Source organism: Lynx canadensis, chromosome C1, assembly GCF_007474595.2.
Source record: "Lynx canadensis isolate LIC74 chromosome C1, mLynCan4.pri.v2, whole genome shotgun sequence".
In the NCBI taxonomy this organism is placed as follows: Eukaryota; Metazoa; Chordata; class Mammalia; order Carnivora; family Felidae; genus Lynx; species Lynx canadensis.
In genome coordinates this window covers 663,413-684,154 of record NC_044310.1, presented here as the reverse complement: position 1 = coordinate 684,154, position 20,742 = coordinate 663,413, and the positions used below count along the sequence as shown (strand labels likewise).

The 20,742-nt window shown below is 51.7% G+C and overlaps 2 protein-coding genes across 6 annotated transcripts in view; both read left to right on the top strand.

The window, feature by feature from the left end:
- Positions 1-6,787, top strand: part of GNB1 (G protein subunit beta 1) — an 89,808-nt gene extending 83,021 nt beyond the window's left edge. For all 3 annotated transcript variants that reach the window (XM_030327683.1, XM_030327682.1, XM_032594178.1), the window contains 4 exons: positions 1,168-1,369; positions 2,232-2,448; positions 4,693-4,808; positions 5,053-6,787. In XM_030327683.1, the coding sequence (XP_030183543.1) occupies positions 1,168-1,369; positions 2,232-2,448; positions 4,693-4,799 (526 nt within the window). In that variant the 3' untranslated portion in view covers positions 4,800-4,808; positions 5,053-6,787. The remainder of the gene's footprint in view (positions 1-1,167; positions 1,370-2,231; positions 2,449-4,692; positions 4,809-5,052) is intronic.
- Positions 6,788-10,262: 3,475 nt separating this feature from the next.
- Positions 10,263-20,742, top strand: part of NADK (NAD kinase) — a 32,379-nt gene continuing 21,899 nt past the window's right edge. For 2 of the 3 annotated variants that reach the window (XM_030327679.1, XM_030327678.1), the window contains exon 1: positions 10,263-10,388. In XM_030327679.1, coding sequence (XP_030183539.1) covers positions 10,306-10,388 — 83 coding nt within the window. In that variant the 5' untranslated portion in view covers positions 10,263-10,305. Of the gene's footprint in view, positions 10,389-11,475; positions 11,537-20,742 lie in introns of those variants that run through there. The other variant, XM_030327680.1, reaches the window with a different exon arrangement.

The window sequence follows — 20,742 nt, the reverse complement described above, 5'->3', positions numbered from 1 at the left end:
CTGACTCATAGGCATCGCAGCTGTAGGTGACATGCCTGTTTTTCTTTCCCCTGGCCACACTCCGTCTGGGCAACTGTTGGCATCCCTTTGGGGAGCGGGTCCCCTCTGAGCGCTGTGTCACTGTGGACTCTGAGCAGAACTGAGGAGGAGCAGGGCTTCCCATGTCAAGTGCACTGTCTCAGCCTGCCTCGCTTTGAGCTTCTACCTTACAGTTAGAAGCCCACTTAACCTCTAGAACATTAAATGATCAGATAGGAGTCATTTCAGACTTAAACCGTCGTCAGGGGCTTTTCTGGGCTTTGTGGCACGATGTGGCGGCATGCCCTGTGCCGGGTCCCGACTCCCCTATCCAGCTTGTCCTCTTTGTATAAATCGTATAGGTTCACAAAAGACTTACAATGTAGCCTGTCCGTTTTCGGAAGAATTTCTTTATTAGAAGATATTTTTTTAAAGCTGGAGCCCTGGACGTGATTCCTTCCTTGCTGTAGTCCCTCCAGGCCCTAGCAAGGAACCCCCCCCTGCACAGTCAACCTGTAAATAGTGTAACCGGATTTGCATTTGAGCCAGAACCAAGCAGCTTTCGGTGCTGCTGCTTCCTGGGGCTTGAAACACAGAAGTGGCCCACGCTCCACCCGCAGCACAGTCGACGTCTCACCTTTGTACCCTTTAAATAGCTGCTCATCAGACATCCACGGGACACCAAACTCAGGGACTCTCCCGTTTGTGTCTCCCGAGGAAGGCCGTGGGACCCGCGCCTTGCCCTGAGCCATTTGTTGACCTGGTGTCGTCTCTGTGTCTTAGCCCGTGGCACCCCGGAGGGCAGCGAGCTGGCTGCAGCAGATCTGTGCCCGTGTGGGGCACTGGCCAGGAGCCCCTGCTGCTCCTTGCAAGCCCACATGGGGCACAGGTCACTGGCTCCCCCTTTGTTGGTGTTTGAGTTGGTGTAGAGAGAACAGTTACTCCAAAGCCTGTGGCCACATTCTCGTCTGTGTTTTGTTTGGGTGCTTGGTTTCCCTTCCAAACAAAGCCACATTATGACATTTAGATTTGTCTTCAGTAAAAGCACAGAGGTTTACTGTGGTCCTGGGGTGGTTTGAAGGACAGTCTGTCACATGACTGCTTGTCTGACAAAGTGAGGTGACTGCATGTTTTGTGTTCCTGCTGCAGTGCTCTGTGGGACATCGAGACCGGCCAGCAGACGACCACGTTCACTGGACACACTGGGGATGTTATGAGCCTCTCTCTCGCTCCTGACACCAGACTGTTTGTCTCTGGTGCTTGTGATGCTTCAGCCAAACTCTGGGATGTGCGAGAAGGGATGTGCCGGCAAACTTTCACCGGCCACGAGTCTGACATCAATGCCATCTGTGTGAGTTGGGGGTTCAGCTGTGGGTTGGGGTCCTTTGCCAGCTGTTAGCAAGTTAGATTGCTTTCTGTATACCGTGGAACCCACCATTAAGCTTTAAAATGTTTTCAGGAGTAGATGTTGTCTCCTCTGTGTAACTATAACCTAATTTACAAAAACTCCTGTAGAAAGCTTAGATGTGATGTGCTCTCTCGTCCTTGTGAGGCCGGCCGATTCTGTGCTGACTGTTCATCTCACAGACATTGGCGATGGGCCTACAGCGTGCAGGCCCTGGGGTGAGCCAGCGATTGGTGTCCTGGGCTTCCCTCTAGTTGGGAAGCAGACAAGGCAGTAGTTGACCCAGTCAGCACAGTCTCTTAGGAGTGGGGGGCGGAGGGGGTGCAGAGGCTGAACCTTGAGCAGGAACCTTACACGCTCAGCCTCCTCCCCGCGGTTGGGGCGCAGCCAGCTGAAGGAGCCTTCCTTTGCCGCGTCACCCTGACGTGATGGGGGTTGCAAGAAGATGTGGAGGGTGGTATCTGGTTGGTCAGGGCTGGGCATTCCTCCCCCGCTTTTCCTCCACGAGGCTGGTGCAGCTGCTGGCGGTGCTTGGGGGTGACCACACTCTTCCTGCTCCCCTGGGAAACAGTTGATCATGAAAGGAAGGCTACTCTTTGGGGAAGACGGCCGCCGTGCCTGCCCCAGTACCGACGCCCTCCCTTCTGGGTGCCCAGGCCGCTGCCGCTCTGCTTCCCTGTGTCTCCAGAGTCCGGCCCCTGCTGACCCTTTCCTCCTGTGCGGGCAGCAGCCCTGTGTGGGCCGGTCCTGTTTCCACTACTTCTCTGTGTGCATTTGCCTACTCTCTCGGCTTGCTTTCTCTTTCTAGTTCTTTCCAAATGGCAATGCGTTTGCCACTGGCTCGGATGATGCTACCTGCAGGCTGTTCGACCTCCGTGCGGACCAGGAGCTCATGACTTACTCCCATGACAACATCATCTGTGGGATCACCTCGGTGTCCTTCTCCAAGAGTGGGCGCCTGCTCCTTGCAGGGTACGACGACTTCAACTGCAACGTGTGGGACGCGCTCAAGGCCGACAGGGCAGGTGGGTGCTCGCCGGGCCTCCTGGGCCTCCTAGGCACTGAGGGCTCACCTTTGAGGATGGACCTGACTCCCAGAGGCTGGAATATTCGGGTTTGCACACATGATGCTGGTAAGAAGCACATGCTGTGCCCAAGTATATCTGCCTGCCCTGTGGTGTGGCCGGTGGAAGGACAGGGGACAGGCCAGGGTGTCTGCGCTCAGGGTCTCCAGCACGTTGGCTTCCCTGGCACCAGATCTCCTTACACGCACTGTGTGGGGTGCACGGAGACCACCACGGTGGGCGGACAGCTGCTGGGTCTTCAAGGCCCTCACCTTGCTTTCTCTCTCCACCGGGTGTACGTGGTGGAACTGTGTCATCTATGCGGCACAGGCTTGGGCAGGTCTAAAGTCTCAAGTTCACACATCAAAGGCAAGCATGTGGCTGTAAAGGGCATTAAAACACAAGTCGTACAGGGTTGCCCGACTGGCTCAGTCAGTAGAGTGTGTGCCTCTTGATCTTGCGGTTGTGAGTTCAAGCCCTATGTTGGGTGTAAAGATTACCTAAAAATAAAATCTTAAAAAAAAATTAGAAAATAAAACACAAATTGTACAAAAGGTGAGAAACATCCTGTAATAAACGTGGACAGGCAGGCAGCTGAATTGAATCGACATTTTCAGAATCTTTCAACCCAGTTAATCTTGGCAGGGGGAAGAAGGGAGCATGACTTGGGGTCTTCTTGGGGGGTTCTTACCTTGACGTCCCACTTTCTGATGGATCTTTACCCACCCTGGGCTGAATTCCCCTCCTGCCCCCCACTCCCTCTTGCATACCTCTTGCTCCCACTGCCCCAACAGTTTTCTGGTCCTGGTGCCACAGCAGAGGACACTGTTCCATCCAGCTGAGTCTGTCTCTTTACTCAGCTGTGACACTAAGGAGTATAGGAAATGGACACGGATTCTCTGAAATTAGCCATCAGATTCTTCCGATCAGACGAGGAATGTTCTGGATGATAATTACCTTCTTTTTTTCTAATTTTTTTTTTTTTAATGTTTCTCTTTGAGAGAGAAAGAGAGACAGAGCACGAGTGGGGGAGGGGCAGAGAGAGGGGGACATAGAATCGGAAGCAGGCTCCAGGCTCCGAGCTGTCAGCACAGAGCCCGATGCAGGGCTCGAACGCCCAAACTGTGAGATCATGACCTGAACCGAAGTTGGAGGGTTAACTGAGCCACCCAGGTGCCCCTGGCTGATGATTATCTAAGCACAGGTGACTGAATGTCAACAGGAGGCTTGTCTCACTGTGGGGTCAGCATGGAGTCACTGTGTGACATCCCATTGGCCCCTCTTGCCTCAGTGTCCAGCTCTCTGTTTTGTGCCCTGTGCTAGGCTCCAGGGGTTACAAACAGATGAACAGCCCACAGGCTTACACTCTTGGGTTCTAATTGCCCTGAGATTGGAATGGTTGGCTTTTTTTATTATGATTTAGATTTCTTTCTTTTTTCCTTTCTTTTCTTTCTTTCTTTCTTTCTTTCTTTCTTTCTTTCTTTCTTTCTTTCTTTCTTTCTCGCTTTCTTTTTCTTTCTTTCTTCTTTCGTTCTTTCTTTCTTTCTTTCTTTCTTTCTTTCTTTCTTTCTTTCTTTCTTGTTTTATTATATTTATTTATTTATTTTGAGAGGGGGTGGGGAGGGGCAGAGAGAGAATCTCAAGCAGGCTCCATGCTCAGTGCACAGCCTGACCTGGGGCTGAATCTCACGAACGTGATGAGATCATGACCTGAGCTGAAATCGAGAGTTGGACGCTCAACTGACTGAGCCACCCAGGTCCCCCTATATTTCATTTTTTATTTAAGCGTCTTACCACAGTGAATACATTCAGGAGTTGGTGCCAAAGGTCCTAAGTTACTCACTGTGTGTGTCTGTACCTTTTTATTGTGTATGTTCCTTGTCATCACGGCTGTCTTAAGTCAGACTTCTTACTGGGGGCTCCAGTGCGTCTTTGTTGTGTGTGAACACTTCCCTGTGGCTGTAGGTGTGTCCATGTTGTTTTTAAGAGAGGAGTATAGTGAGCTGCACTCGCCTTGGACCAGCGTGGTTTCTCTGCCTCCCGGTGTCCTTCCCTGCCATTGGGACATTGCAGAGGAGGGGCCTTGGCGTTCTGGGTATGCTTCCGCGGGTGGCCCTGCCAGCCAGCCCTGCATAGCATCGCCGCGTCGCCCCCAGGTGGGGCACCTCTGGGTCCTGGAGTGACTGGGCTGTCATCTGCTCTCAGGTGTCTTGGCCGGGCATGACAACCGCGTCAGCTGCCTGGGGGTGACTGACGATGGGATGGCCGTGGCGACAGGGTCCTGGGACAGCTTCCTCAAGATCTGGAACTAACGTCGACAGGTAATGCAGCAGCCAAGGTGCCCTCCCTGCGTGCACGTCTGTGTATGTATTTCACACGGCACATAGGATGTCACAGTTGCTAGATTAATTCGATGTAGAGCTGATCTGGAACTGTGCTCAGGTGAGCGTTACATCCACCTGAGGTGACGTGTCCTTAGGGCAGACGGGCGGGACGGTGGGGAGAGCAGGAGCAGTGAGTGTGGGTGTTCTCTGTTTATATTGCTTTAAACTCTGTTTAAAACAGCAGGTGGACGTCGTGGCGACTGGAAGACCATTCCAACCTTGAAGCGTTACAGTGATAGCATTTCCTCTCCACCCCTACTAACGTGGACGCCCTGCACCCCCTCAGAACTTCAAAAGGGCAAGGCCTTTTCCTTCACTTATTGCTGAAACCAAGAGCACAATTCCCATTAAGAGAACCTCTGTGCTGTAAACTGAGACAAAATTGTGCATTCCTTCCGGGACCATCGTCTTTGTTCTTTTTTGTCTGGAATGAATTTAAAAGGAAATACCATAATAAACATGTTAACCAGAAGGTAAACTTGAGTGTAATTGTGAGACAGACACACCTTTTCACTAGTTCATTTGAATTTCAGGTCAGTGACCCTATTTTGTGCTGTTCACGCAAAACAAGTGGAGGATTTTATCTCGTAACTGGTTCTAAATTTCAGGTTGTGTTTGTAACAGGATTTTGCAAACATTCATATTTCCTTCTTAAAATATATTCCTTTACGTTCAGTAGTTCAACAGAGGAAGAGGGTCTGGTGCAGCCTCTCCGAAATTGTTAATGATGTAAACTGAGTCCCTCAGTTTTTTATTTTTTGTCCTGTGTCACGTAATTGTTACGCACAAACACGGCCTAGAAAGGCAGACAGACGCTAATCAGGAAAGGAAGCAAGCACACGCCGTGGATGGTCTTGAACGTGTGATGAAGTCTACTCCAGTTAGGCACCTGTTCCTCCCCGCCCATCCTCCCTGCCTTCTCAGTTCAGTTCTTAATCTCACAGCGGGTTTCCTTGTGAAGTTGGAGGGAAGGAAGTCCATGATAATAGCCTAACGCTACCCTGTGCCCTGCCCCCAGCCGTCAGGAACCTCTGTTTTCAAGAGAGGCGCCCGTCCCGTGCTTGGATAGTCAGTCAATTATTTGTGTATGAAACCATGTACAAATCAATGTTTTGAAAATAATGATCTCAAACTTTCTAAGTTAAATTTTAAAAAATTTGATCGTTTGCCATATTGGGTGGGTTTACTCTTAGAATCGCATGCTGTAGAAATGCTCAAAAGTGCATCCAGGACTCAGTCCTTAGATGTTCTTTTTCTTTTAAGAAATAACCTCTTTCAAGTTGTAACCATCGCGGCTCTGTCCACTTCTTGCTGCCATTCTGTGCACCGGAAGCAGTACAGCGAGCAGCCCCTCGCGCTTGGGTGGCAGGATGAGTCACTGTTTGCTTTCTTTCTTTTAAAACAAAAAAAAAAAAAAAAAAAAAAAAAAGCCCTGTTGCAAAGGATTGCCGTTGGACTCGGGGGCGGGGGGAGCAGGGGGTAGAGACCCGGCCTTCCTCTGCCAACTCCTCTTGGCCTGTCTCTGCCGTGGGACCAGCCTTCTGCATCTGAGGCGGGTCGTCGTATAACACCCACGCCTCCCCGGTCCCGCTGGAGGCCGGGGGACAGCGGCGCCGTGGGCTGCCTCCCTGCACCCGAGCCCGCTCCACAGCAGCAGCGGGGGCTTCTCTCCGTCCTGTTTCCGCAGCATCCTGTACAGAACTGCGCTGTGCCGTGCAGTAGGCCAGGGGCTGGCAGGGAGAAGAAACACGAGCCCTCCTTCCCTCCCATCCACACCTCTGTAGGAGCTCTCTGCACCCCGTGCCCTCACTGTATTTAATTTTAAAGTCAGTGTATTGCAAGGAGGCTGGATGCGAGATAGATACTATATTAAACTGTACTGTTATTTAAGATGTAATAAAGCGGTTTGACATGAGGGACTTGGGTGTGGCTGCTTATTTGCCAGGCTGTTTGGGCTCGTGACACAGCCGTCTTCCCCTGGCCGGCCTACTCGGTGACGTCGGCCGGATGTGGTCGTGTGGGCAGTGGCATGGCTGCCTGCTTTTCTGCCATGCCTTTTGTCCCCATCGCCAAGAGTCCCTGAAAGGAGGGTCGGGTCCTCGGCCGGCCCCACGCAGTAGCAGCGCCCAGCAGTTCTGCCACTGTCGGGGCCCAGCCGCCCTTCCCCCACCTCTCAGGCCACTGCCCAGCGCGCGAGGAACATCCCCAGGCGCCGTCCTGCCAGTGTCTCTCATCTTCGGGGCCTGAGGCCCTTACCTCCTCCTCCCTCTGTAAGATCTAGGACGTTACTCCAGACACATGCTTTCCTTCTGACTGAGGTTTTTATCTCCATCTGGGTAAAAAGAGCGGCATCTTATAAGAAAAACTGAGTATCTCCCCCAAAGCGTGAGAAACCACTCGGAACGGGCATACCCCTGAAGGACCTCCACCAGGGCCCCGTCCCTTCCTCATTCTACAAGGTTATAAAAGGTGACTCGGTAGTTTTCTTGGGTTAAATGCTGGTACTTTTTCATAAATAAGTGAAGACTGCTCTCCATGGGAAGTACTCCCGCCTGAGGCTCTCTTCTCCAATTACCAGCAAGACAGGGCAGCAGGAGGAGCGGGTGCATTTCTCCCGTGCGTTTCTGCCACGACCAGGGGTGCCGTCTCCCCAGGGACTGGCAGCCTGAATGCTAGGTTTGCCTGGCTTCAACCTCCTCCCCCACTGCTCCCTGAAAGACCCTGCTGGCTGTCTTACAAAATGCCAGGGAGCATCTGAGGTGCTCCTGGGGCTGATGACTGGAGTCATTGGGAGGGAGGTTCTCCCGGGAGCAGAAAGCAGGTAGTTATCCTGCACAGAGGTACACCCTGGGATGGGGTACAATGGAACCTCAGCGAGGACTGGTAGCCCACAGATGCCCACGTGTTCCCTCTGTCCTTCAGTGCCCCAGCCTGGCACCCGGCACGTCCCCTGCTCCCTGACCTGCCCCTGCATGGTGCAGCTAGCTCTCTGCTGGCTCTGAGATCACTGTCCCACTTTCTCAGCAAAGCAGCCACTGGAAACAGGTACCAGTAGGGTACCAGTGGCCATCTCGCTGTGCAGAAGTGAAGGGACACCTGCACAGCCAGGGCAGACTGTGTTCATTTTCAACCTTCAGGCACAAAACTCAAGCTTGCACGGACTGAGCAGGACCTTTTAGCACTTAACCTCTGCTGCCTGGACAGCCCTCGGAAAGTGACTTCTCGCTCTTTGCCATGCGTCCCCTTCCAGGGTGCTGGCCGTGCTCCCTCCCCTTCCTCCAGTCTCCCCTGAGACTTCCACCCCTCCTGTCCTAGTCATGGCCCTGCCCTTGTGGGCACCTGTTGCAAGTGTGCTGTCCAAGCTCCACACGGAGCCCTTGGGAGGCTGGACTGAGCTGGGGCCTCTCGGTGACTTCTAGGGTTCTGTCACCACCATACCCACTCAGTGTTGTGCCCCAGATGGATACTGGGGGCTTCTGCCACCCCCCACAGTGCCTGATCCTCAACGTGGCCCCACCAGCCCCGTGGGCTGCCCTGAGGGGTGTGCTGTCCAGGCAGGGGCCCTCCTCTTCCTAGCGCTCTGTCTCCCCCAGCTCCCCACTCCTGGAGTCCAGTCAAAGCCTTCCCGGAGCTAGGGCCACACTCTGCCCCTCATGTCCTCGCTGCAGGTTACTCGGCCGGTGCCCCAGATTCCCTGAGTGAAAACCGCAGACAACAAAAGCACCTGTTTCCTAGAGGCCTTGTGAGAATTCATCAAGCCCCTTTGTGCAGATGCCAGACCCCACCCACCGCAAGCTGGCACTGCCTCTGCCCCTCTGTAGCTCCTCCTAGCTGGTGGGGGTGGGGGGGCTGTCCCTTTGCTAACCACCCTGGTGAGAAGTTCACGGTCTACTCCAAGATCTTGTCCCCTGCTGGACCGTGTGCCTGGCACCTGGCAGGCCTGCAGGAAGAAGGGCTTCTTTCCACACTCGGTCACCCAAAACCACTCCCACCAGGAGGGAGCCAAGTTGGCAATTCCAGACACTGGCCCCTGGAGAGGAATAGGTAAGGAGGGGCTGGACTTGCCCTGTGCGCTCTGGCTAGAGGCCTGGGGCTGGGGGTATGGACAAGATGACTTCTGAATAGCCCAAGACACCCACCTCCACAGGGAGCCTTGGTCCTTCCCTGCCGCCCCTGTCACCCAGGCTCCTGGCCACTTCCCCTTTTGGGTGCTGGGCAATCTCTGTTCATCCTCTCACCCGTCAAGCACAGTTGAGGCCAACTTCCATGTGAGCTGGGGGCAGGACTCCAAGGAGTACCCGCTTCACCTGAGAGCTGCGCTCGAGACTGCACTTAAAATCCAGGACCCCCCACCCTGTCTGAATGAGTCCAGCTCTAGGCAGGCAGCCTATCTGGCTCTACCCTCCATGGCCCAGGCTTCCTTCTTCCACTACCTAACCCACCCACCCTGATATCCCCCAGCATTCAACCCTCCGAAGAGGGTACATCTAGGTTTTAGGGGTCTGAGGCTTAAATAAAACAGGAATCACAAGTCACACTTAAGAAAATACAAAGAAACAAATACGAGCGTTGGGAAAGGTTACCCTTGAGACCCTCTGAGGCAGAACCCTCTTCCTCAGCCCAGCCCAAACTAGCCTGCCTAGCATCCACCCACCCCCCACCCCCATCCTCACACCAGCCATTGTCCTTGGTGCTGGCCCTTCCCTCTCCCCACCAAGCCTGGCTTATTCCTACTCCGCCTTTGGACTCAGCCCAAGCCAAACGGCCTCTAGGAACCTTCCGGATGCCTTAAAGCACCCCACCCCTCCCAGCATTGGCTTCCATTACTACTGGCCAGCCTTTGGGGGGCCTGGTGGGGGTTTCCATTACTATTGACCAGTGTTTGATGGGGCAGAGTGGGACCCGGGCCTACTGGGAAATTTTGCACAATCCGGGTCAGGTGAAGGAAGCCACAGCCCCTGTTTTTTCATCTCTGAAATGGGGAAGCACCCTCTGAGGTTGGGGTGGACAGAGGCTTTCCATTATTGCAAACACTGACACAAGTTCCCTTTAGAGAGGGACACACAGGAAGGGCCCTGCTGTGTGAACTCGGCTAGCCATAAGGCTGGCTCTTCTGCCTTGGTGCCTTCTCTATAGACTCTTCCTGATCTAGAAGGTTCTTGGGAGGCCTAGCCCAATGCCTGGAACATAGTAAGAGCTGGCTCAAGCATTAGTATTATTTTGTTAATGACCATATCCCAGATGTGCAGCTCAAAAGGCTTCTCCTGTGGGTGTGGCTGGCGGTCACTTTAGGGAAGTGGTGGGGTTTCCAAAACAACCAGAAAAGGAAGTTACAGAGCTTGAGAAATCACCCCAAATTCCTGCCATCCTTGGCCCCCTTTCCACTCACTCTTGGTGACCCCGCTGCCCAGTGGCCCCAAGACAGCAGGGAGACATGTCCTGTCTTGTGCCCCTCTGTGTTTCAAGTCTCTGGACACAGGGCCAAGAGACCCCGCCAGAGAAGACTGACAACAGCAGGTATGGGGGTTGTGGAAACCTGGAAGTCAGGCGGTTTGCAGAGTACTCCAGTCTATACGAGGTGTGGGACACCTGAGTGTACACAAGGAATAATGGTTGGCACTTGGGAGCCCAGGCAGATTACCAAGCACCCAACAGTGCACTGCCCGGGGTTCCTCTACAGTGACCCGCATCAGCTTATTCATAGATGTGTCCCAGGAGCCTGGCACACTATTGGGATACTTGACTCCTGGGTGGATTGGGGAAGGCCTGCAGCGAAGGTACAAAGTGGGCACTGTGGCCTTGGTCCCCTTCCTCCCTCCTGTCTGGGTCCTGCAGCGGTGGTGGGAAAGGGGGGAGGGGAGGACAGTGCTAACAAGTCACCATACAGTGGCCCCTCTGACATCCCAAGCCTAGAGCCCCTGCAGTCCAGGTGGTGTGCAAGTCCCTGCCAGGCTGCTTGGGGTGGACGAGGCCCCTGGTAGCCGGCCCAGGTCGCCCCCTTCCAGCTGTCCTGGCAGGGAGGGGCCCGTGCTGCCGCAGCTGCTCACAACGAGTTTTGGTTCCCCAAACATGTTCCTTCTCCGCAGATTCATACCCTGTCAGTTACGGAATCCTAGGCGGGTACTGTCACCACTCGCGGGGCCGAGGCCAGCCCACCCTAACCGCGGTGGTGGGGAGCTGGGACAGCCAGGGGGCAGGGGCAGGGGCAGGGGGTGCCAGCCCAGCGGACTGACGGACGAGTATCCGAAGCGGCGGGGTGACCGAGATCCAAGGTTCTTCCTCCCGGAGGCCGCCGTCGGGGTCGCGGCGGCCGAAGGCCCACCCCAGATCCCAGGCCAGGCCCCGACCCCAGCCCCGCCTTTCCCATCCCAGACCCAAGTCCTTGCCGGCCGAACCACGTGCGCGGGGGCGTGGCGCGGGAAGAGCGCATGCGCGGCGTGTGGCGCATGCGCGGCGCGGGCGCGCACGCGTGCGCACTGGCTGTATTGCTGCTCGGCGGGCCGGCGCCGCGGTCCCGGCGGCCGTGGGGCGGGGGGCGGCCATGGGGCGGGGGGAGGCCGCGGCGCCGGGGGCCGGCTAGCGACGGCGAGCGGCGGCGGGGCGGCGGGGCCCGCGGGCTCGGCCCGGAGAGGGGACGGCCCCGCAGGCGCCCGGGGCAGCGAACGGTGAGTGCGCGCGGCCGCTCGGCCCTGCCCTCCGCCCGCGGTCGCCGCCGCCCGTGGTCGCGGGGCCGCCCGGAGGCCGGGGACCGGCGGGGGGAGGTGTTGGGGGCGCGATCCCGCCGGCCGACGGGGTGTGGGCCTGAGGGCGCGATCCCCGACTTGGCCCGCGACGACTGCCTCCTGAGTCGGCCCCTTGGCGGGCAGCCTGGCGGGTCGGCCCTCGCCGGCAGGTCGGGGTCACCGGAAAGCGCCCCGCACTCGGTGCCGGACACCCACCGGCGACCCGCGGCGGCTGGAACCCGCGGGCGTCTCGGGCCGGGGTCGCTCCAAGCAAACGGATGCCTTTGGTTCTGAGTAACAGGTTACTTTTCCTTTCCCGTCTTGGGGCGCAACTGTCTCACGTGGAAGACTTCCTCATTCGTTTTGGGAATACGCCCTGGCTTTTAACCAAGTGACTTGCTTTCCCATCTTTCCGGATGACGCCATTCGAGGACTCATTCCCCCAATTCCGCTTGCCCCCCGCACCTCCCCGTCCCTGGGCCTTGCACACCCCGGGCCTTTCTTCACTGGGACCTTTGGCCCCGCCACCTGGTGACTTGAGGACAGGGACAGGTGCCAGTGCAGTGCCTAGCCCAGTGGCTCCGCTTGGAGGTGAGCCCTCCTGATGGGTCTGGGATTTTTGTTTTTGTTTTTAATTTGCCGGCACAAAACCCGTGATAGTAGAGGGTTCTCCCAGACGCTGGCCCAGCAGCAGTCAGTCCTTCCTTGGGCAGTGGAGGGGGCTGATAAGTAAAAGGGGAAGCAGTTGATTTTATTGAGTTTACCACCTGAGAAAAGGTCGGTTTAACCTGCAGAATGAAGAGGCGGGTGTTTTATTATGGGAGTTGATGGCCCCACATCTTTATTACCCAAATCACCACTTTTCTCAAAGCATGGATGTTACAACAGCCAGAGGGAGCTTCAGGAAGCAGGCCCAGCTCCCAGGGGAGGGAATGTGCAGGGACAGTGCACTTAGACCTGCAGGGCTGCCTCCAGCAGGGTCACTGCCATCCTATTACACCTGTTGACGGGCGGGTGCAGCCGCCTGTCTATAAAAGCCCCCTTCGGGTCTCGAATCCTGTTCAGTTTATGGGGTTTCACGTTAGGCTCTTGGTTCATGTTCCCAGAGAACTTTCCAAAAAGTCTTTCTTGGACGGTCTGCTGCCAGAGCAAATGCCCAGTGTTACAACATCCTTGCCAGCCTGGGGCATTCTGTATGGAGGGAGAAGGGAGGGGCAATTTAATAGGTACTTATCGTCCAACTCAGTGTCATGCAGTGAGGATGGGCCTGTTTCTGCCACCATGTACGCTTTCCTTTTCTATTCAGTATTTCCACAAATACGGATGGAGAGCTCACACTGGACATCATGCGGGTCGTGTGCGTCTGTGGGCGTGTGTGGGACTTGTGTCCTGGTTGCCTCAGGCATCTCGGTGTGTCCCCTCTCCACCATGTGTGGGTTCTGTGAATACTTTTCTAATAAAACGTCTCAATGCCGAAGTTGCTTTTTTTTTAAACTCTTTTTTAACGTTTATTGATTTTTGAGAGCGCGTGAGCGGGGGAGGGGCAGAGAGGAGACACAGAATCTGAAGCAGGCTCCAGGCCCTGAGCTGTCAGCGCAGAGCCTGATGCGAGATCATGACCAGAGCCGAAGTCAGAGGCTTAACTGACAGCCACCCACATGCCGCCGAAGTTTTTTAAAATTAGATTCATGCTGGGGCACCTGGCTGGCTCAGTTGGGAGAAAATGTAACTCTTGATCTTGGGGTTGTGAGTTCAAGCCCCACATTGGATGTAGAGATTACTTAAATAAAAATAAAACTTAAAAAATAAATAAATAAAATTAGATTCGTGTTGTCAGGAACTTGAATGAACTTGGAAGGAATTAGAATTTCATCCTTTTTTTTTAATGTTTATTTAATTTTGAGAGAGAGTGCTAGCAGGGGAGGGGCAGAGAGAGGAAGACACAGAATCCGAATCAGGCTCCAGGCTCTGAGATGTCAGCCCAGAGCCTGACACAGGGCTCGAACCCACAAACTGTGAGATCATGACCTGAGCCGAAGAGGCTTAACTGACTGAGCTACCCAGGCGCCCCAGGATTTCATCCTTTTAAAACAGTTAAAACCAAACCAACCTGAATTAAATGAGAGTCCTGATTTATAATTGTCAAAAAATACTTAAATCTTAAAAGTTGGTTTTAATATTTAATATTATTATGTAAATTAGTTTATTGCTCAATCATCAAATTAGTCTTTGCAAGTAAATATTAATAGCTTTAGACAATGAGTAATATTTTTTTTAATTTTATTTATTTTAGAGAGCATGAGCCGGGGAGAGAGAGAGAGAGAGACACACACACACACACACACACACACACACACACACACACACACACGGAGGGAGAGAGGGAGAGAGAGAATCCCAGGCAGGCTTCACACTGCTCTCAGAGACTGGCAGAGGACTTGGACTTGATCCCACGACCCTGGGTCACAGTCTGAGCCAAAATCAAGAGTCAGACACTCAACCGAGTCACCCAGGCACCCCAAAAATAGATGATTTTGAAATACATTTGTCTTTTGTGATTTTGATTGGTTTCTTTTTTTTTTATTATTAAATGTTCGTTCTGAAGTAATTATAGATTCACAGGAAGTTGTGAAAGTAGTACAGAGAGACCCTTGTAACCTTCTCCAGCTTCATTTAACATACCTGTAGTACAGTAATACGAAAACTAGGAAATTGGCATTGGAAAAATAACGTTAGCTATACTATATTCCTAATTCAGATTTTACCAGTGTTTTATGTGTGTATAATTCTCTGCACTTTTACCCCATTTATACACAGGTGTACCTACAACCACAGTCGAGACTCGGAACTCTTTGTCAGTGAGGGATCCCCTGCTGCCCCCTGCCACGCTCACATTCCCAGCACCCTCCACTCTCCCCCTCCTCTGTGATTTCGTTATCTTGAGAATGTGTATGGGACCATTCAGTGTGTCACCGATTGACTCGGCATAATGCCCCCGAGGTCCATCCGAACTGTTGCAGGCATTAATAGCCTGTCCCTGCTTGTGTTTTACCGTGTGGATGGATGGTTGGCAGTTTGTTTAATTAACTAGCAGGAAGACGTGGGGGTGGCCGGTTGCAGTCTTTGGCTGTGGCCTGCAAAGTGGCTGTGGACAGATGATAAACACCAACTTGCAGTTGCTGGCTTGTATGGTTTTGTTTTTAAGATTTTATAAGAAACTGCCAGGCTTCCAGACTATACCTTCCACGTTCCCACTGCAGTGCGTGAGTGCTGGTTTCTCTACAGTCTGGCCTTTGGTTGTCCTGGCCGACCTGGCAGGTGTGTAGGGACACGGTCCTTTGAATTTGCATTTCGGAGCAGCTGACGGTGTGGGTCTTTCACGTCTTGGTTACTGCGTGCGCGTCCTCTGTTTAATCTTTTTTGCCCATTTTCTGATTGGAATCCTGGGTTTTTTACTGTGGCATTTTGAGATCTCTTTACATATTCTGGATAGAAAACCTTTGTTGGATATCTGGTTTCCAGATATTTTCTCCCGGTCTGCAGCTTGTTGTTTTTATTCTTTTAATAGGGTCTTCCACAGAGCAAGCTTCTCATTTTAATTAAGTCCAATGTATTGTTTTTTGTTGTTGTTGTTTTTTTACCTTTTATGGACTGCTTTTTATATCACGTATAACAAATTCTCTCTAGTCCTAGGTTCTAAAAACTTCCTCCTGTGTTTCTTTTCCTCCTTCCCGTCTTCCCTCTTTCCTTCCTTCCCTCCCTCCCTCCATCCTTCCATCCCTTTTTTAATAGGCTTCACACCCAGGACAGAGCCCGACTCAGGGCTTGAACTCATGACCCTGACATCAAGACCTGAGCTGAACTCAAGAGTCAGACACTTAACCAACTGAGCCACCAGGTGCCCCTCTTTTTTTTTTTATTATTAAATTTTTTTTTAATGTTTTTATTTTTGAGACAGAGACAAGGCATGAGCAGGGGAGGGGCAGAGAGAGGGAGACACTGAATCTGAAGCAGGCTCCAGGCTCCGAGCTGTCAGCACAGAGCCTGATGCAGGGCTCGAACTCACAGATTGTGAGATCATGACCTGAGCTGAAGTGGGACGCTCAACCGACTGAGCCACCCAGGTGTCCCCTTTTTTTCTTTTTTTTGAGGTTTTATTTTTTAAGTATCTCTCCACCCAACATGGGGCTTGAACTCACAACTCTGAGACCAAGAGTCACGTGCTCCACTGACTGAGGCAGCCAGGTGTCCCTCTCCTACTTTTTCTAATGAAAGCTTTATAGTTTGTGTCTTACACTTGATACAGTCCATTTTTATTTGTTTTCAGTTAATTTTTGTTTAAGGTGTGAAGTTCAGGTTGAGGTTCACTTTTGTTTCCCCAGCTTTATTGAGAAGTAATTGACATATGTCACCATGTAAGTTTAAGGCGGACAGCATTTGTTGGGTACAAAGTGTTGCCCTAAGACTCAGTGTCGTAGAATTCTAGAGCTGCAAGTGGGAGCTGAGATAGCACGATCTGCACATTTGGCTGTCGAGGGGACCGTAGTCGGCACTTGTCCCACGGACATCTGAGGAGCTGGTGGGAAGTGACTTTGACCTGGTGGAAGCAGCTTGGAAGGCCATGCACCGCATGCTGGACAACGACCTTGGTCATGATTGATGGATCATCCCTTCCCAGCGGGTCTCGGTGCTTGGGAAGGAGCCCTTACTACTACTTGCTTCAGTTCCATGTTTATTTGGCTTTTTTTTTTTTTAACGTTTATTTTTGACAGAGAGAGCACAAGCGGGACAGTGGCAGAGAGGGACAGAGGATCCAAAGCAGGCTATACACTGACAGCAGCGAGCCCAATGTGGGGCTCAAACTGCAAGATCGTGAGCTGAGCCTAAGTCAGACGCTTAACCGACTGAGCCACCCAGGTGTCCCTTGACTTCTCAACTAATAAAACTTATAAATTAAACTTTCAGTATTGATTACAGACCTGACATTCCCCTCTGCCATTTAAATGAGAATTACCCAGAATGATTTGTTCCTTTGAATATGGTACCCATGATGGCAAACAAAAGATGCAAAAATCCGGTGATTATAAAATTCACTACAAGCCTTTCGAAAATACCAGCATTGTAGGGATTAATTTATTTATCTTCTCAGGGCCATAGTAAGCTTACTAGGTAGTTCTTTCTGTGCCTCCCTGGAGCGATAGTTTTCCACGTCCTAGGATTGTGGCCTTCTTTGCCCAGCTCGCAGTGCGGGGTCAGCGTAAGGACGCATGACACTGGGGACCATGTGTGTCCCCCTGGTGACCGTAGCTGCGGAGCCCCGTGTGGAGCATTTGCATTATTGTTTCCTGAACTTCTCTCCAGTGGGGCTTTTTGAGGCGTTCCTTCCTTACCCACGGCCGTCAGCTCCTCGCGGCCTGCTGCAGTGTCCCCACGCGTGCTCTTCGATATGTGCTCGAGCAGAGTTTTGGACCCATTCCCTGCAGCCGCCCACTTACCTCATACGTTCCTGGAAACCGAAGTGTGCTCTCCATGGTCATTTAGAAAGGACGTCAGGGGCGCCGACCAGGAGCTGGGTCTGCAGGGTCCTCTCTCCTCTAGGACCCTGGGCCCCTCTTGTAGGCCCCCTGCCGTGTTGGGTCCTGTCCTGTAGGCACTGTGGTTGTCAGCAGGGGCTTAGGAGTATGGGCCCGGATGCCAGCTCCGCCCCGTCCGAGCCGTGTGACCCTGGACTGCAGTGTCCTAGACGCTCCCTGTGCGGCTCATTGTGAGGGGGAGTCAGGCGATGGCACCTGAGCCCCCGGCCGGGGCCTGCCAGGGTGGGCACTGGGCCTGGCCAAGGGCCCTGGTTCCCCTGGATGTGCTCCTGCTGTCCGTCGGTCGTCCCGGTTTCGGGTGACTGTCCACATTCCTGCAACCGTTCCTGCTTCTGCTGCTTCGTTTCCGGGCAGCTCGAGGGAGGCACAGGCGCACGGGGCCTGGCTCAGCCTTATCTAGACGCTTCCCTCCTCCTGAGCTGGCGGTGAGACGTATTTTACCGTGTTCACCCTTGTCTGTGTCACAGCCGGCTTCGGTGTCATTTGTCAACCCGTCCTTTTTTTCTCAGACATCGTTTGTTCCCACAATGGTAATAATTCCCTTTCAAAGCTTCCGACTCATTACAACTTGCCTAGTAGGTTCCTTTAACTGCTTCTTTTGCCCTTTCTTCACCGCAGGTGGTTCTGGGTCCCACACCTTGTGGGGCATTTCGGGCGCCCCTGCCCTGATTTTGTACATTAGAGGAGAGCAGCGGTTTGTTTTCCCCATCAGGGTGGCGGGATGAGGCTGCCACACGCCTCTTGGTAACAGCTCACGATGGATTTTTTTCCCCTCCTTTGCTGAGGTTTTATTAGTAAAAAATGTTAATTTTGTTTTAAAATTTTTTTTTAATGTTTATTTATTTTTGAGAAAGACAGAGTGCGAGCAGGGGAGGGGTAGAGAGAGAAGGAGACACAGGATCCGAAGCAGGCTCCAGGCTCTGAGCCGTCAGCACAGAGCCCGACGCGGGGCTCGAACCCGCGAACCATGAGACCGTGACCCGAGTGGAAGTCGGACACTTAACAGACTGAGCCCCCAGGCTCCCCATCGAGAGTTATCTGAGCCCCCGTATCTGAGCTTCCACGTCTTCACAGGGAAGAAAGCACTCCAGGGCACAAATTGTTTTCGCAGAGTTGTATACGTTTTACATCTCATAAAAGCTCCAAAGATGAGAGATCAGCACATAGGCCAGCGTCCCGAGTTGTATCGTGAAGGAATTCAGGGGCAGGAGCTTTGCTCGATGTCTCCAGGGCAAGATGGTTTTCCTTCAGGCTGCTGTCTCACGAGGCACAGGCACAGTGTGCACGTGAGCCATAAACCAGGCCTTGGGTTCGAACGAAGTTTACGTACAGTCATGCTGACTTAGAAATCTAAAGTGGAGCCCCTTGTATGCGAGGCCCGTGGAGAGTTTCTCTCTCGTCGTCGCTGACACACAGTGTTCTATTAATTTCAGACGTACAACACCAATTCAACAACGTCTATACGTTACTCAGTGTTCACTATGGTAGAGGCAGTCTCCGTCTGTCACTGTACTTTATTGCAGAATTACTGACTTTTTTTCCCATGCTGTACTTCTTCATCCCTGACTTGTTTACTTGATAACTGGAAGTTTGTACCTCTTAATCCCCTTTACCTATTTCATCCATCCCCACACCCACTTGCCACATAGCAACCACCAGTTTGTCCTCCATACGTGAAAGTGTTTTTTGTTCATTTGTTTAGATTCCACCTTAAGTAAGAGTATAAGGTATTTGTCTTTCTCTGACTTATTTCACTTAGCTAAATACTCTAGCTGCATCCATGTTGTCACAGATGGCAAGGTCTGATCCTTCGTTGTTGTTTTAAGCATTTATTTTATTTTGTTCATTTTTTAAGTAAGCTCTACACCCAGCGTGGGGCTTGAACTCATGAACCAGAGATCAAGAGTCACACGCCCTACCGCCCCAACCAATCAGGCACCCCAAGATCTGATCCTTTTTTATGACTAATACTCTCGTACGTTCCACATCTTCGTCATTCATTGTCCTGTGGATGGACACTTGGGCTGCTCCCATATCTTGGCTATTGTAAGTAGTGCTGCATACACATAGGGGTGCAGATATCCTTTCAAATGAGTGCTTTCTTGGGTAAATACCCAGGAATGGAATTAGTGGGCGATATGATATTTCTGTTTTTAATGTTTTGAGGCACCTCCATTCTGTTTTCCATGGTGGCTGCACCAATTTACATTCCTCCCAACAGTGCACAAGATTTTCCTTTTCTTCACATTGTCGCCAACAGTTGTTTTCTTGTCTTTTTGATTCTAGCCATTCTTACAGGCATAAGGTGTAAGAAACCTCATTGTGGTTTGATTTCTATTTCCCTGATGATTAGTGATGTTGAGCGTCTTTTCATGTGTCCGTTGGCTATCAGTAGGTCTTTGGAAAAATGTCCACTCAAGTCCTCTGTCCATGTTTTAATCAGAGTGGTGTTTTTTTTTTTTTCTGTTGAGTTGTATAAGTTCTTTATATATTATGGATATTAATTCCTCATCAGATATATCACTTACAGATATCTCCTTTCATTCACTAGTTGCCTTTTTGTTCTGTTGATGATGTCCTTTGCTGTGAAAAAGCTTTTTCCTTTGGTATAGACTCAGTGGTTTATTTTAGCTTTTGTTTCCCTTGCCTCAGGAGACATAAATATGTTGCTAAGGGTGATGTCCAAGAGATTACTGTCTGTGTTTTCTTTTAGGAGGTTTTTTTTTTTTTTTTTTTTGGTTTCAGTTCTCACATTTAGGTCTTTAATGAATTTTGAGTTTATTTTTGTGTGTGATTTAAGAAAGTGGTCCAGGGGCGCCTGGGTGGCGCAGTCGGTTAAGCGTCCGACTTCAGCCAGGTCACGATCTCGCGCTCCGTGAGTTCGAGCCCCGCGTCGGGCTCTGGGCTGATGGCTCAGAGCCTGGAGCCTGTTTCCGATTCTGTGTCTCCCTCTCTCTCTGCCCCTCCCCCGTTCATGCTCTGTCTCTCTCTGTCCCAAAAATAAGTAAACGTTGAAAAAAAAAAAATTAAAAAAAAAAAAAAAAAGAAAGTGGTCCAGTTTCATTCTTTCACATGTAGCTGTCCAGTTCTACCAACACTATTTATTGAAAAGGCTGTCTTTTCCCCATTGCATATTCTTGCTTCCTTTGTCATAGATCAATTGACAGTATAGGTGTGGGCTTATTTCTGGGCTCTCTATCCTGTTCCATTGGTCTGTGTATCTGTTTACGTGCCGGTACCATATTGTTTTGATCACTGTAGCTTTGTAGTGTAGTTTGAAGTCTCAGATTGTGATGCCTCCAGCTTTGTTCTTCTCAAGATTACTTTGGCTGTGGCAGGTCTTTAGTGGTTCCATATAAATTTTAGGATTATTTGTTCTAGTTCTCTGAAAAATACTATTAATATTTTGATAGGGATTGCATTAAATCTGTAGATTGCTGTGGGTAGTATGAACATTTTAACAATATTCTTCCATGAGCATGGTATATCTTTCTATTTGTGTCATCTTTGATTTCTTTCATCAGTGTTTTATGGTTTTCAGAGTACAGATATTTT